This window comes from Haliotis rubra, unplaced genomic scaffold (assembly GCF_003918875.1).
Source record: "Haliotis rubra isolate DU_JTF1 unplaced genomic scaffold, ASM391887v1 Scf94, whole genome shotgun sequence".
Classification (NCBI taxonomy): Eukaryota; Metazoa; Mollusca; class Gastropoda; order Lepetellida; family Haliotidae; genus Haliotis; species Haliotis rubra.
This window is the reverse complement of record NW_025767679.1, coordinates 2,223,269-2,241,503: the sequence shown is the minus strand read 5'-3', so window position 1 is coordinate 2,241,503 and position 18,235 is coordinate 2,223,269. Positions and strand designations below refer to the sequence as shown.

The window sequence follows — 18,235 nt, the reverse complement described above, 5'->3', positions numbered from 1 at the left end:
CACGATGTGAGGTCTTTCCTGTAATCTTGATAGCAATATAATCACTCCGGTCCATATATATTATGAAGCACATGTATGTACATTGTGGTACATTAAAAACATTACCATAATAATCCTCTTCTATATTTAGACAACTATTTCCATGTAATAACGCAGCTTGCAAAACTGTTTCAAACTGAGAACTGCTACTGAGTGTTGCAAGGTGTGTACATCCCAGCAGCTGCAACCTGCTCCACTCCACCAGCTGCTGCAGCATGGTTACATCATCATCAACATGCACGGTTATCAGAGATCAAACAACTCCCTCACAACATGCATGGAACAATTTATCATAATCACAGATAATATCCTCGAGAGAGAGAGACAATCCATCACCACACACAAGCAACACTGAACTACGCACTATAGACATATGGTAGGTTAACTGTTTAATCTGCCTGCATCTCTGAACCACATTATTTTCCTTTCTGGGTAGTAACAGTATAAGAAACTCAGTGAAGCAAGCACAGTATAAGAAACTCAGAGAAACAAGCACAGTATAAGAAACCCAGAGAAACAAGCACAGTATAAGAAACCCAGAGAAACAAGCACTGTATAAGAAACCCAGAGAAACAAGCACAGTATAAGAAACCCAGAGAAACAAGCACAGTATAAGAAACCCAGAGAAACAAGCACAGTATAAGAAACCCAGAGAAACAAGCACAGTATAAGAAACCCAGAGAAACAAGCACAGTATAAGAAACCCAGAGAAACAAGCACAGTATAAGAAACCCAGAGAAACAAGCACAGTATAAGAAACCCAGAGAAACAAGCACAGTATAAGAAACCCAGAGAAACAAGCACAGTATAAGAAACCCAGAGAAACAAGCACTGTATAAGAAACCCAGAGAAACAAGCACAGTATAAGAAACCCAGAGAAACAAGCACTGTATAAGAAACCCAGAGAAACAAGCACAGTTTAAGAAACCCAGAGAAACAAGCACTGTATAAAAAACCCAGAGAAACAAGCACTGTATAAGAAACCCAGAGAAACAAGCACAGTATAAGAAACCCAGAGAAACAAGCACTGTATAAGAAACCCAGAGAAACAAGCACAGTATAAGAAACCCAGAGAAACAAGCACAGTATAAGAAACCCAGAGAAACAAGCACAGTATAAGAAACCCAGAGAAACAAGCACAGTATAAGAAACCCAGAGAAACAAGCACTGTATAAGAAACCAGAGAAACAAGCACAGTATAAGAAACCCAGAGAAGCACAAGAACAGTTTAAAGAAACCCAGAGAAACAAGCACTGTATAAGAAGAGAAACAGAGAAAGAAGCACACTGTATAAGAAACCCAGAGAAACAAGCACTGTATAAGAAACCCAGAGAAACAAGCACTGTATAAGAAACCCAGAGAAACAAGCACAGTATAAGAAACCCAGAGAAACAAGCACAGTATAAGAAACCCAGAGAAACAAGCACAGTATAAGAAACCCAGAGAAACAAGCACAGTATAAGAAACCCAGAGAACCACAGTATAAGAAACCCAGAGCAAGCACAGTATAAGAAACCCAGAGAAACAAGCACAGTATAAGAAACCCAGAGAAACAAGCACAGTATAAAACCCAGAGAAACAAGCACAGTATAAGAGACCCAGAGAAACAAGCACAGTATAAGAAACCCAGAGAAACAAGCACAGTATAAGAAAACCCAGAGAAACAAGCACAGTATAAGAAACCCAGAGAAACAAGCACAGTATAAGAAACCCAGAGAAACAAGCACAGTATAAGAAAGGAAAACAAGCACAAGAAACCCAAGCAAACAAGCACAGTATAAGAAACCCAGAGAAACAAGCACAGTATAAGAAACCCAGAGAAACAAGCACAGTATAAGAAACCCAGAGAAACAAGCACAGTATAAGAAACCCAGAGAAACAAGCACAGTATAAGAAACCCAGAGAAACAAGCACAGTATAAGAAACCCAGAGAAGAAACAAGCACAGTATAAGAAACCCAGAGAAACAAGCACAGTATAAGAAACCCAGAGAAACAAGCACAGTATAAGAAACCCAGAGAAACAAGCACAGTATAAGAAACCCAGAGAAACAAGCACTGTATAAGAAACCCAGAGAACAAACACTGTATAAGAAACCCAGTGAAGCAAGCACAGTATAAGAAACCCAGAGAAACAAGCACAGTATAAGAAACCCAGAGAAACAAGCACAGTATAAGAAACCCAGAGAAACAAGCACTGTATAAGAAACCCAGTGAAGCAAGCACAGTATAAGAAACCCAGAGAAACAAGCACAGTATAAGAAACCCAGAGAAACAAGCCTAGTATAAGAAACCCAGAGAAACAAACACTGTATAAGAAACCCAGAGAAACAAGCACTGTATAAGAAACCCAGTGAAGCAAGCACAGTATAAGAAACCCAGAGAAACAAGCACAGTATAAGAAACCCAGAGAAACAAGCACAGTATAAGAAACCCAGAGAAACAAGCACAGTATAAGAAACCCAATGAAACAAACAAAAATCCTAAAGTTACACAAGAGAGTGATAACAAATTCAGGTAGTCTGGCTACAATATGTTTATAAAAAATAGATATGAATAATTATCACTTCTTTCCTTTAAAATATCCATTTAATTTTAAGTTTGACAAAAATGATACTTTTGTAAACCCAGTGGTATACATCAGGTTATGCTACACAGTACATGTAGTGATACACACTGTGTGTGTGTGTGTACGTGTGCATGCATGAGAGATATACTGTATATTCAGTGAAACACACCATTGTATGTGACATACCATACACAAAGCAGAGACTGAGCAGTTTATCCAATCAAACCAAAAAGCTAAAACACTAATTCACAATGTTGTAATATCTGACTCGAATGCGGAAAAGGTTACATCTTATCTTTATCAACAATTCTGTTATAAATTTTCATGGCACGTATAATACTTAAGTGAGAAATTACTTAAATACTGCCCACATGGTGAACCCAATAAAGCCGCCAGATTACAGTTCATGTGCGAGGCTTGGATATAATCTTGAAGGTCTATGACAAAGTTCAAATATAAATCCTCATCTTGACATATTCCTGACACAAGCCTGACAGACTGCATGGATCATGTACATCAGGTGATACATGTTCTCCCAGATCAGAGACGGTTATCACAATAGTAGAGGGAGTGAGTGAGTGAGTGAGTGAGTGAGTGAGTGAGTGAGTATGGTTTTACACTGCTTGTAGCAATATTCCAGCAATATCATTGTGGGGGACACCAGAAATGGGCTTGACACCTTGTACCCGTGTGGGGAATCGAACCCGGGTCTTCTGTGTGACAAGCGAATGCTTTAACCACTAGGCTACCCTACCGCCCCCACAAGAGTGGAATGATCACAGTACTATATCACTACCAACTGTAACAGCATTCTCTCATTACAAAGGAGCACCGGGACTTATTTGATTCCCCAAAATAAAAACAGCATATTTTCATGTTGGTGTTCCTCCATATGACAAGATAGTTGAAACATTGGTTAAAGGGAGTACAGTGCCCTATCACTTTACAATGAAACAGCACAGTCACCTACTCATACTGATTTACAGATTACTGAATTAAAATATTTACTTCCACACAAAGTGTACTTATACCTGGCGACACAAATTCCTTACAAAGAAATGTAATACTCATCCACAATGGATATCAGCCATCTTGAATGTAGACATACAAAACCTGTTTAGTCCTATTGGTATATCTAAGTACTGAACTAGAAATATAGAACATATTTCAATGATATTTTGACAGATTTTATGTCTCAAATACATATACATATAACTTGTATGGACACTCAAAATATTGGTTTATAGTGTTGGCCATAGTCGTAAAGCAATACACTGCTGGCAGTATAATACTAGCATTTCAGTAGTGCAATGGTGAAGCAGTTCACAAAGATCAACAAATACACAGAGACCTATACTTCTCTTGACTTTAAAACAGCTTGAACAGAACAGAAATATCAAATACACAGAGACCTATACTTCTCTTGACTTTAAAACAGCTTGAACAGAACAGAAATATCAAATACACAGAGACCTATACTTCTCTTGACTTTAAAACAGCTTGAACAGAACAGAAATATCAAATACAAAATACACCAAAGAGCCTCCAATTCAAGACACTCAAATTTCAAAATCGTACTTACAGGCTTATTCATGGCTTACTGGTCTCAAAAACAAATGAAAACATTTATGATATCTAGATAATTAAAAACTTACTTCTTTATGAACATCATAGTTAAAAACCCTCAATACTCATTCCAAGTCATAGACATTAGGTCCTCCATTGCAGAAGTATACAGTTGTTTAAGTTATGAACCTGAGCACAATGTATGGCAAGGATGACATTTTGCATAATGACAATGCTATGGTTGAAGTCTTTGTACACTTACTACAATAATATTATATTCACTTGTCAATAGCAGTTCACATGTGTGGGACGGGCATGGAAATAATCAATACTTAACCTTGAAGTATATCATTGATAAAAGCATAAACACCTTAGCCACACCAACTACTAGTATCTACGCAGTAAGAGGGGCACTAGGCTGAGCAAGCCATTAACATGATGCTCAAACGCTTGGGAATTGTTATTCAGCTACATGAAGAACTATTAAATCAAATAGAAAGAATACCTAACAAGTTTCACAGTTATTGAAAGTATGTCCTTGTCATCCAATATCACCAAAACAATGAAATACTTGGTACTGAAACAACAGTTGTGAGTCACGGTAGTGTGGGTATTCTTGTCATGTCCATACTACCATACAAACACCAGTCCTCACTTGCATGGAAACTGAATATTTGACTCTGACCTTTCAGCAGATGTATTCACGCTCTTGATAGGGCTGCCAGCTATGGTGAAACTGCATCATTTGCATAACATTGAACTTGATTAGTGAAACAATACCTGGACTTACAAAGTGAAATGTCAATAACATTGCAAACATTTCCATTTTGTACAGCAAACAAATGGGACTAATGGAAGTTGAAACTAGTCCTGTGGCCCTTGCCAAACTGTCCAACAGTAAAGGCATTATCAGGTAGTAGAAGTGTATGTGTATTTATTTTCAAGGGTTTTGTTCTATGTTATCAGTACAAGAACTGGTGGACTGAAGGTGCTAATGTCAATCACTACATGCATGGGAGTAGATTTATAGCTATTATGATGCATTGTGAGATGTTTGCTGTCAGATTTTCACACTCAATCGATGTGAAACCCCTCAACAGTTACACTCAAGTGGATCTGTAATCCTGTTTCCAGAACAAAAAGTTAAAATCTAACCTCAAGATGAATAAACAGTCTCTAACACCATTTTGTCATGGAATGGAGCTATGGCGAACATTTCAGTTAACAGCGGCTTACAAGTAACAATCACAATCACAGGCTGAGAGTACAAACAGGATACAGTACAACTTTGAGACTACTATTGGATATCGTGTCAAACAACAAGATGCTGAACAGACTAGATCCTTGTCTAAAGAGTCATCTAAATAAATCAGGTAGTCAATCTTGGTGACCTAGAGTAGTTTTTGTTACTCAATTGTGTGGATTGTTGGTCATGAGGTCAGTCACTGGATCATCTGGTCCAGACTAGATTATTCACTGTGTTAAACAACAACCTATAGCCTGACACACATACAAGAAATACAAGCTAGGAGAGCTTTGTGACACATCAAGTGACCATCCCTCACACTGTGTCCAGCTTCAACAATGCGAATGGTCATGTGCAGTTATTCACAACTCCACCAGGAAATAACCTTTACTCTAACACCTCAACCAGAGACTACATGTTTTCACTAACTCAATACAGGTTATCATCTTGTGTGAAAGCATTGCCTGACAGAGAAGCAACTGCGTTTTCCTGATGTAGGCAATGCATGAGAAACAAGTTAATACTGTCATATATTTTTTTCTTTATCAGTAGAAGTGTCTATGATACTATGTTCTCGGCACAAGGGAAAAGCCATCCTATTTCAGGATAAACCATCAAAATAACCTGAACTCTGGTCAATAATGTCCCAGAAAACATTTATTCCTGTTCATCAAAACTCTGCTTAACTACTGACACATGAATATGTGAAGAACAAAGATGTTGATGAGATGCCAGAGAGCAATTAACATGTGTAAATCAATTACTCTGGTGTAGATTTCCTTCAGGCTAGGTCATTAGCATCAGAACACTAACTACATACAGCTCAACTGTACTTCCTTTGTCAACACTGTGGAGGAAGCCCAGTACTTGTGCTGTAATTTACTATTTAGATATATCTGCCACAAATTTCAGTAATATTCAGAGTTTACGTTATTATAATTACAAATATCCACTATGATGCAATTGATATTAATTAAAACAATTTCTAATAACTAATATGAATCTTCGGGAAAAACATTTGAAATCTGTCATTTTCCAAAATAACTTTTAGTGCATATTTCATTCATGTGTTATTTTGGGGCAACAGGAGAAATACGATACCAAACATAAATATAATCAGCATTAAATTCAAATGAATGTTATCTACCACAGGTCAAAGTGTTAAATGTACGACAGCATTTTGTCAAGTTTTACAGTATACTGTATATTCATGCTTTGCCTAATTGCACACATAATATACCTAACTTACCTTTGACGGAGTAAGTCAAATTTCCCTTGGGAGATACATCCATAATGCCTGGTGCACATCTTTGTTTCAAACTACATTTACAGTTACTAAATGTAAATAACAAGCCAAGCCTCTAACACGTCAATAACCAAAGGAGAAACTCAGCATTTATGGCCCAGATATGATCCAACCTCTTAACCAGGGACTTCCGCACAGTGTGTTAATAAGAAAGGAAGGAGAGAGCACCCTTGCTGACCTCCATCATACAGTCATACAGAGGTGACCAGTCAAGCCATGCCATGTTTCCATTATGCAATAGGCCTCCCTCTAGAATGGCTGACAGCTGAGTTTGACAAACTAGATGGACATACTTTAACAAAAGTGTCACGTAAGACAATCAGTTTACATTACAGGATTTCACAGTTCACAAGCACAATTTCACATGGCAAATGCACATCCTCAAATAAGCAAATGAGGATGCCATTTCAATACAGCCCACCAGAGATAATGTAATTCATCAGCTATTAACATGGGATATCAATGTCAAGATTCCAGAAAGTTCATAATTATGCAGCTAGGAGATCCATATATCCATTCAATGTGATGTTACTGAGCATCTAGGTATGACAAATGCAGTCCAAGTTACTCATGTGACATTTAGCCGACATCTGATAAAATATCAATCTAATCTGATAAACACGACTAGCTATGACGATAGCCACAAGATTTTAGTGCTGTTTTATTTGTATCATTAGAAGATACTGAAACAGGAAATGCTGAATGTCGAATTCAGTTATACTGGAGTAAAGTTAGAACAGCAGAGAAACAGAGGAAACACACAAGCTGACACTGCAATGTGTTTCCGGTTAAGAAGACTGGTTCACCTTCATTACTTTCTGATTCAGCGAAAGTCAACTTACAACAGTGTGCTTACACATTCAAACACAACAGCCCACAGTCATGCAGTTATACAACTCAAAATTAGTAATTAAGAACATAAAACAAAATTTCAATTACTTTAATAAATGACATCAACATTTTTAGAAATCACAGTCATGCTATAATGAGGTGATGAACGTGATCTTACCTGTCCCCTTGACGAGGTCGTCTTCTGTTGATGTGGTCTTCTACTGCTTCCTCCTCTTGATCATCAACATCTCCAAGGTGTGGCTGTGTCCCATCATTGCTACCTGTTTCCACATCAACATTCTCTTTGGATGGCTCTTTCTTTAAAATACTCCTCAAGCTGTGATCTCGTTCATCTTTAGAGTCTAAACTTTTCAAAACACTCTTCTCTGGCTCACTTTTTCGTATTTCAAAGGAGCCTTCTTTTTTTAAAATCCCCCTCGGTTCCGTTACAGATTTATCTCCCTTGAGCTCTTTTTTCAACACTCCCTTTACATCGAGGCCATCTGATAATTCACCTTTCAGTATACCCTTTGGCTCACATTCTGATCTGGAATCTGAAGCTCTCAAAATCCCTCGATTTGGGTCAATAGTGTCTGCTGATGACTCTGATTCAGTTTGCTTCAAGCTCGATCTTGGCTCTGAGTCCTTATTTGTTTTGGACACCAGCTCTGACTGTTTTAAGATACTGTGAGTTTCACTGTCACATTGTTTTGAATTAGTATCGCTTATATCTCCCCGTTTCAAGATACCCCGGGGCTCAGTGTCTTTTTTGTTCTTCTCTGATTTAAGTATGCCCTTCACATCGGACTCAGGACTGAGCTGTCCACTCTCTTGCTTCAAGATGCTCCTCACACCCTTGAGGTTCTCACTTGTCTCTGCAAGAGTAGTTGTTCATGTTTGTAAGGGACCAATACAAGTAAATATATCTTTTAATAACTGCATGTTTTGTAAGAAAATTAACAATTTAATCAAGCTGACACATTCTTCCCACTTCTTTCTTTTTGTCAAATTTATGCAAGAGTGACAACATGATTTTTCATATTTCTTCCATTATTAGTATTCATATAACCATTTCAGTGCATGACAGATTCTGGGAAGTAATCCTTGATGACATTAATCTGAAAAACAAGACATGCTAATCCCAAGTACAATGCCTCTCATCCTGACCCACACGAACTAGTAATGGAACCTGTTGTGTACAGGAGCAAGTATGTGATACAGCCTGTCACTGATAGATGTGATCTGGCTGGTTTGGGTCAACACATCACACAACTTACTTTAGGCAGTCTAGTCAGGACAGAGGGCATGCTTTGTCACTAGGAATAGTGTCCTTTTATGGTCTGCTCACGCAGGTGCTAGCAGTGTTATAGCATCAGTAGTAGCCTTACCTAGTCCAGAATTAGGAGTCCAAACATATCTAAATGTTTCTAAAACCTAATTCCATCTATGTCTTAGTTTAATATTTCCTAAAGTTGCTTTTTTGTTGATGTGTCTGTTTTCTTACTAAATATATTACTATCATTATTTACTAAAAAAGAGAAAGAATTATCAATGCCTGTGAATTTTCTTTCATTCTATTTCCATATTTGGTACCAAAGTCAAATATGTACTGTCATTTTAATATTAACTCTAACCTAACACTTACGGCAGTTCAATGAATGATGTTATTTCAGTCCCTGTGTGTGCCTAGAACTTAGAGGTTGCCTGTATAAGACAGCTCAATACCATTGGCCATCTCTTCAGATAGGGGGGATCAACAGGTGTCTGTCAGAGGGCCAATATGGACCTTGCTCTTTAGTCATAAGCTATACACAATCATTGGCAGCTTTAAATATACAGCACCACACTTGCAAAACATGATAAAATCTTACTTTAAATACATTTCTCAAAGATGTTTGTTTGAACATTTTGATGCTTATGTTATTCATGTTTCACAAGTCAACTTTGTAGTCCCACTTTCTTCAAAACTGACAGGCCGATGAAATGTCCATGGTTTGACACTGTGAGCTGTTATTATGAAATGGTTTGTTTAGCAAGTTTTGTTGGATATACCCAATGTCAGACTATTTTGACACAATCAACAGGAATGTCTTGATGAAGGGGATCCAGGTATATACACAGGTCATGATCATATTAAGAAGAATGAACATGAATTTCAAGGCTTTTTATAGCATAAAACTAAGAAAAGCTTTTGGGACATCTGTTTGCTGTCAAACAAGTCATCCGTCATGATAATTGGTCAAGGACAGTCATATGATTTATTGAAGACTAATAAAACATATCCTATTTAAGTTTTACTAGTGGTACCCAATGCTGTGTTGCGTACCTGATCCTATTTTTCTGTTTGGAATACAACATTTTTAACTACCAAATTGTCATTCATTTGATAAGAATCATGTCTCAATAAACTTACCATCTTCCAGATCATGTGAAGAGCCTCTCCTTGAGCCTGGCTTGGAGCCTGGTCTGGAGCCTGGCCTGGAGTTTGGTTGTGAGAGACAGGCCTCGGCATGCTGTGCCATCAGCTCTCTCTGGGCACTGATTGGAAGACCCTTCAGGATTTCCGGATCTGGAGGCTTGATCAAACTTGCTGCCAGAGGGGACACACGGTTCAGTGACGCAGCCTTCTCTACCTCTTCTATTGTCACTGGCTGCAACACAAAACAACTTACTGATGCCTAATGAAGACTGTTATTAACATGTCAGAGATGACAAAGTACAGGGGTGTTTTACTGATGCTGTCATACAGGGGTAGTTTACTGATGCTGTCATACAGGGGTGTTTTACTAATGCTGTCATACAGGGGTAGTTTACTGATGCTGTCATACAGGGGTGTTTTACTGATGCTGTCACAGGAGGGTTTTTGTGATGCTGTCATACAGGGGTGTTTTACTGATGCTGTCACAGGAGGGGTTTTGTGATGCTGTCATACAGGGGTGTTTTACTGATTCTGTCATACAGGGGTGTTATACTGATTCTGTCAAACAGGGTTGTTTTACTGATGCTGTCATACACAGCCATTTTAATAGTGCTGTCATACAGGGGTGTTTAGTTTACTGATGCTGTCATACAGGGGTGTTTTAGTTTCACAGGAGGGTGATGCTGTCATACAGGGTGTTTTACTGTGCTTCATACAGGGTGTTTTAATGTGCTGTCATACAGGGGTAGTTTACTGATGGGGGTGTTTTATTGATGCTGTCATACAGGGGTGTTTTATTGATGCTGTCATACAGGGTGTTTTACTGATGCTGTCATACAGGGGTGTTTTAATAGTGCTGTCATACAGGGGTAGTTTACTGATGCTGTCAGTTTACTGATGCTGTCATACAGGGGTGATGCTGTCATACTGTTTTAATAGTGCTGTCATACAGGGGTTTACTGATTTTCATACAGGGGTGTTTTACTGATGCTGTCATACAGGGGTGTTTTATTGATGCTGTCATACAGGGTGTTTTACTGATGCTGTCACAGGAGGGTTTTTCTGATTCTGCCATTGGGGTGTGGGTGTGGTGTGGGTGTGTGTTACTGATGCTGTCATAAAGGGGTGTTTTACAGGAGTTGTCATACAAGGGTGGTTTGCTGATGCTGTCATGGGTTTTCTGATGTTATATGGCAACGTTTTACTGAGGGTAACATTCAGAGATGTTTTACTGAGGGTGACATACATGGGATAACAAAACGCAGTATTGGAAATTTTAACATAAATTGTATATTTATATACTTATCCTATCTCACGGTATGCATCACTCTTCTTCTTCTTCGACCATGTGTGGAAACGTGCTGTAGGCTAAGTTGAATCAAACTTTCTGGCCTCTGACCCCTGACCTCTGCCCCACTCCATAGCAGGACCTGTCAATCATCTCAATGGGCGTGCAGATCGCTCTGATGATCGCCTGACAGCCTGCCCTTGTCATTCTTGTCTTGGAGCTTCCAGTAATCTGTGATGTGGGGTAGGTCGGGTGGGCATCCATCGTGTGAGATAGGATAAGTATATAAATATACAATTGATGTTAAAATTTCCAATTTTTTAAACTTATCCTATCTCACGGTATGCATTATCCCATGGTTGGAAGGCGGGCCGCAGATTACCCTGTGTCAACTCTACAACCGTGAGGTCGCATAACACAAGGACGCCAGGAGAAAGCACCAACTCCCGATATGCTAACTCTGAACTTGTGATAGGTTGCTTCGGATAACCCCTTGGCTTACACAGCACAAAAACTCTAGCGAGTGGGCGTTCCCGAATTAATGTGGTTTTCAGCCGCAACTTTTGACAAGCAAAAGGACGCAGTTTGGCAAGTAGACCCCGCCTCCCCGCGATATATCAAGTAACCCCAGTGAATTAAAGTCGAAGACCTTAATCTGGCCAGTCCCTGCTTCGGAACTACCCCCAACAGACACACGCTGGAGACGGTGAAGAGGGAATAGCCCGGTTGCTCAACTTGTTTAACGTTCAGTACCAATCTCCCTCCCAGAGGCGAGAAAGGACTTAGGAGCAGAACGCTTCGAAAACCATGCAGGTAATCTGAAATCAACACTTCACTGACGTGATTGCTCGAAGAGTAGAGGTCAGTAAGCGGAGTGTCGACCACCTCTGCATGTAGCACAAGACTGGCCTCTCAGTCTATTGAGTCATATCTATGACAGTGCAGACACGCCCTAGTTCCCTAGGTGAGGTGGTCTATGCCCAAACGAAAACAGTACCAAGATGTGGATGACATCGATATCTTCTATTAGGTACAGAGAGCAAGACCGACGCAAGAAAGGATTACTTCGTATCTGCGAGCACGGGGAGATGACAGCTGCTGGGCCAGGACCAAAGGACCAAACTGGTGCAGACCTTCCACGTCCGTAACTGAGATCTCTGAGATAGTGTGAGGCGAAGATCTCCAAAAGCATCCCTCCATGATGGCTGTATTGGAGCAGTTCCGATGGAGCGCCATGGTAGAGGCTAAGGCCCGGGGTCTCTTGAGGATTCGCCGTCAAGGGTGGAAGAAGGTCTGCATAAGTATAGGCACGCAGGATAGTGGATCTCATCCAGAACGCCAAATTAGTGCGCGAGACTTCTGAGGTAGAGGCAGTAGACAACGGGATGAAGAGTCTCTTGCGCAGCCTGCGTTGTTCCTTAGAAGCAGCCAGGTATATCCGCAATGCCCGAACTGGGAACGGGGAAAGGTCTTCCGCGTCATCAGGACCCAATTTAGTGGACAGCGGCAGGATCGTAAACGTGCGGTCCGGCTGACCTGGGAGTTGATTCTTGGCGACAAAGTCCCATCTCAACCCAAGGAATACTTTAGCGTGTCTTGACCTCTCAAAACTCACCCGGGAAATGTCGAGGGGCGTGTAGCTCCGAAATGCGGGCAGCAGTAGCCAAAGCCGTGAGAAAGAAGGTCTTAAAGGAGACATGTTCAAAGTCCTTGTCCTCCAAAAGTTCATAGTCCGCTGACGTAAGATGATTAAGCACGACGGAAAGGTCCCAAGCTGGTGGTCAGAACTTACAGGACTGATCAACAAGTTTAAAAGATCCGAGGAGAGTTTGGAGCTCAGGAACTGTAGATACCTTCACACCCGAGGTCTGTGCAATAACGGTGTTAAGAGCAGCCAGGTAGGTAGACAGTGTAGAACCCTTAAGCTTCCTGGAGGTTCGAAGATGTTGAAGGTACACCGCAACCATCTGTAGTGACGCCATAGTGGGAGATGCTATACCCTTCGTCCAGCAGTACGCTTCAAAATTCTTCCACTGGTCATCATAGAGTGATTTAGTGGAGGTACGATGCACTGTAGTGATGGCAGTAGCGACTCGCTTAGAATATCCCTTAGCAGTTAGCGACTTATGTAGATGCGCCAAACGTGAAGATGGAGTGTGAGCGGAGACCAAAGCAGCTGATCGGAGTGCGGATGAACCAGGAGATCCACACGATCGGGAAGGTGTACAGGCTCTGGATCGGCCATTTCTTGTAGATCTACGAACCAACTTCTGGCCGGCCAGTAGGGCGCGACCAAAAGCAGTGTCATCCGCCGAGTTGGGCGGAGTTTCAGTAGTATGCGTGGAAGTAGGGCCACTGGTGGAAACGCGTACGCATTTTGGTCGTCCCCAGGGATGGCTAGAGCGTCGTGACCCCAAGCAACAGGGTCCAGAATCGGAGACACAAACAGAGGCAGCTGGTGGTTGAAACGGGTGGCGAATAGATCCACTGTCTAAGTCGTCAGCGGGAGGCAGAAAGTCTGGAACACCTATGGATGTAGCTTCCATCCTGTCGGAGAGGGACGAATCGGACGGGACAGAGAATCCCGAATGACGTTCTTCACTCCTGGAATATGGTTGGCTCGAACAGAGATGTTGAGAGTGTCCACCAACTGGAAGAACCGTTGTGTCCACTGCAGGAGTTGAGGAGACCCTGTCGACCCCATCCGGTTGATGTGCCAAACTACTGCTGCATTGTCCGACCAGTCATCGGATCGGCGAATACTGTTAGAGCGGCGATCTGGTATGGTGCGGCGATCTGGTATGGTTCGGTGATCAGGATCGTATAGGTGATCTGGTTCGGTACTGTGATCCGGTTCTGCAGTGTGATCTAAAGCGCTGAGTCAATCGAGACCGATGCACTCGTCTAAAACGTCGTACCATACAGTAATGGTGTACTGGACTGCAAATCAAACAACAGTTCACAAGGTTGAATTGTTGTTCTAATCAAAAATGGAACACTGGTCGAAAGCGTTGATCCAATCGAAAAGGCACGCTGAGCTGAAGTGTTGATCCAATCAAAAACAGCGCAGCGCACTGGGCTAATGAGCGAGAGCGGTGAACTGAAGTGAAATGGAGAACTGGCCTCTTCTCCCTTTGTGAGAGCGACGCTCTGGTACAAAGTGCCGTACCGAACTGAACCGACGCTCTGGCCTGCAGTGACGAACCAAACAGAAGCGTACTGCAGCAGATCAGCTCTGGAGCGTCGAATTGTGTGAGAACGACGCACTGGAGTACACTCGACCCATACATAATCGATGCACTGGAGCGTAACACGGAATGAAAGCGAGGCACTAGACAGAAAACGCCGAACTAACAGGGATTGTTGTACTTGATATCATCACTGGAGTTGGAGGGATCGCTGTGGACAAGCGCGCACTGCAATAAATCATTGTAGGTAAGTTTAATGCCGATTCATTAATTAGAGACACATTGCCAGTAAACGCTGACAATGCCGTATCAGGTGTTTGAGAAAAGTCACTACAGTAGAATTGTCAATCGGGAACTGTGACAACGAAGAATGAAGTTCACTGCCGAGTAGGGGGAGTCATCCTGTCCTGACACTGGACTCGAAGTCTGGGTCGGAATACCCAACGTAATTCTCGCTGAGTTAGGAATCCGATGCTGCATCGAGAAATCTTCGTCCGGTGATGGTGATAAACGGCGAGCTGTTTAGTACGGACGATCTCACTTCGAATGTTGAGATGATGATAGACCCTAGGAAAACTTCCGACGATCCCTGTCTGCCACTCGTCTTGTGTCCATTCCACGATAACGGAGAAAGCTTCATTGTCCAAATTGGCACAATAAGAGCAACGGTGAGGCCTGTCACACCATCCGATACAATCAACGTACAGTGTGTGAGGATCAGTGACAGGAAAATCAAAAACTTCTGTAATTGTCACAGTGTTATCTCTACTGAGAAGACCAATTTCTTCCCTCATGATAAAAAAGTAGAGACGAGTGGCAGACAGAGCATAACACACGTCCACAGCAGTTGGTGACAAGAAAGAGAATGACAAGGGCAGGCTGTCAAGTGATCATCAGAGCGGTCTGCACGCCTATTGAGATGACTGACAGGTCCTGCTGTGGAGTGGGGCAGAGGTCAGGGATCAGAGGCCAGAAAGTTTGATTCAACTTAGCCTACAGCACGTTTCCACACATGGTCGAAGAAGAAGAAGAGTGATGCATACCGTGAGATAGGATAAGTTTAAAAATTAACCTTAATAACATTGAAATATATGTGTTATTAAGGCAAATAAAAGGAAGTGCCTTCGACATGATCATATTCATGGTTATGAACCTTTGTGACATATACCACTAATGTACACAGACAACTTATATCCTGAAGCGATCTACATTACACACCATGTGCCTTGATCTTACAGTAATTCCAGCTGCCTGAATGAACCTTCTAAACTTCAATATGGTTGAATATTCATCCAATATTGACTCAATTTTAACCCCCCATATAAAGTTACCCTCCATCATCCCCTAGCAGTGATTTCACTGGGGCCAACACTTTCACATTCCTCCATATGATTAACTTGTCCTGATAACAACAGCTTCTCTAACTGGTGAAACATACAGGTCTAAATCAGCTGAAGAAACTTGGGTCCCATTCCACAAAGCGATAGTAGCATTAAGATGATCGTAACTCCCATACTTTCATATAGACTTACGACTGTCGTAGCGCTACAATCGCTTTGAGGAACAGGGCCCTGCTAATTATAGATAGACCATGGCTTAGTCTCTGAATATATCATAATTTTGATAGTAACAAACAAGCCCATTTATATTGAAAAGGAGCCCTAGGGAGACCAGAGATTCAGAACCTGAGGAAATCTAAGACTTGCTTTATTTAGGGCTTTAGCACTGCAGATAGGGCTTGGCAGTGGGGAAAATAATGTGGTTCAGGGACTGTGAGACAGACTCAATTATAGACTGCCATTGTTCCAATCCACATGTACGTTTAAGCTGTTTAGCAGCATAACAGGGCAACAAACAGTCAACAAATTATACCATTTGTTGTGCCAGACCAGTCATAAAGTCATAAAGCAGCGATCTAGAACCAGAACCTAGACACACTCATCCCTGCACTAGTCATGACTAGCATGGGTACAAGCTCACATATCACACAAATTCTTACAACACTACATCAAAAGGCCTCACATTTTGCCAAATACAACCATTACCAAACACGTAATCACCTACGGAAGACAAGAATATAAGCTGAAATAAATGTCACCTGCTAGGAGAGCACGAATATCTGCATAGCCGCTGCTTTCAACAACATCGACAAAACCAGGAAGTAAAGGCAAGTATTTTTTTTCCATATCAAGTGCAGAGGTAATAGATATGCAGCTTCAGGTATAATATTATCTGTTTCCTTGCTTGATATCACAACTGTGTCAATGGCAGAAATCCGATACACTCTAACCGCAACAATAAACACACATCAAAGCAATACAACAACTTCCCAAACACACACTCCAATTGCTTGAACTAATCAAGCAAATAACTGCAGAAATATAGAAACTACCCAACCATCTACCACCAAGAAACCTGAATGAATTTCAAATCAAATTTCAAATCACCTTCATTTTACAAAATTAATCTTCAAAGATATGACGCCCCTGTTGAATGAATGACAATTTGACTTCCATATAGATGAGATTAGGATTGTTACCAATCCTCTAGTGAGCTATAGCAACCCTGGACCTGAGATCCCGTCCTGCATGTCACCTCTAATACCAAATGTAATCTTCTACCACAACATTACAGGGGTGTGCAGCCCTGACCACACCCCAGGGTAGACTGACGTTATCTAAGGACTGTCTGTCAATACCTGGAGACAGCTGATATAAGATAACAGCCCTATTTTTCACATGAACATGTCTGACAAATCTGGTTTTGTATCACCAGTTAAGGGTGAACATTTGTCATATGTACACACATGCTAAATTTCCTGCCTATATAAATACATTTGGTTACATGAAAAACAAAACAAACTCAATATTGTCAAAAAATCATGATTAAATTATTTACCTGAGTGCTGTATCTGGAGATGTTTTTGCGAGCTCGTCTCCTTGGGACAGGGGCATCTGAACGAGCCAGAGGTTTTTCTTCTTTCTTCTGGGTGAAGAGTTTCACTTTTTCGGCCAAGCTGAGCCTGATATACAGAATGGGACTGAATAGAGGCTCTCTACAGGGTGACCCACTCTCTCGGTCACTTTTCATGGTCAGTGTAAGAAACAACATCTTGCAAGAATTACAAGATGGAAGTTCCATTTACATGCTCAACATTAGATCATGTGGTGATTAGAATGTCCAAGACATACTCATACTATCAAATCATATCGACAACACTTAATGCCCATGCAGGATTCATACAGACCTTTAGAAACAAAGTTGAAGGGCTATTCAAGCAGTTTTTATAGTCAAAATTCGTAACTACTTCTTCAGAAATATTACTCACTTCTGGCAACAATCATAGATCAAAAATCAATTCAAACTTATTTCAACTCCTTCCTTGCATTTAAAAGACTTGAAAAACCTAAAATAATGTATTAGTTGGCAGAATTCTTTCCCGTATTACTGGTCTTTTTCTCTCTCAAAGCATAACTAATGCTCAAATGTGTATCTGCCAAACTCCAAATTATGCTTTTCCTACACAAGACAAAAGCAATTTCTTTTCTTTTCTATTTCATAAAAATACACATCAAAATACCTTATGGAGTCACTAGCCAACCAACAGGATATTGTATTTGGACATTTCTACATTCTATATATTTATTAAGTTTGCTGGATTTAAACACAAGATAAGGCACAGTTTGATTGTGTGTAGGGCCTCCCTGTCCTCCCATCAGTCAAGTATCAGGAGCTACCCATCCATATATACTGGCATGTTTTACTATCAGGTCACTCAACCATAC

General features: G+C 40.9%; 1 protein-coding gene across 1 annotated transcript in view; it reads right to left on the bottom strand.

The window, feature by feature from the left end:
- The window catches only part of LOC124264741 (supervillin-like), a 172,563-nt gene that overhangs the window by 21,239 nt on the left and 133,089 nt on the right, over positions 1-18,235 (bottom strand). The window contains 3 exon segments of the mRNA XM_046699511.1: positions 7,734-8,430; positions 9,969-10,206; positions 17,349-17,472. Of these exon segments, the coding sequence (XP_046555467.1) occupies positions 7,734-8,430; positions 9,969-10,206; positions 17,349-17,472 (1,059 nt within the window).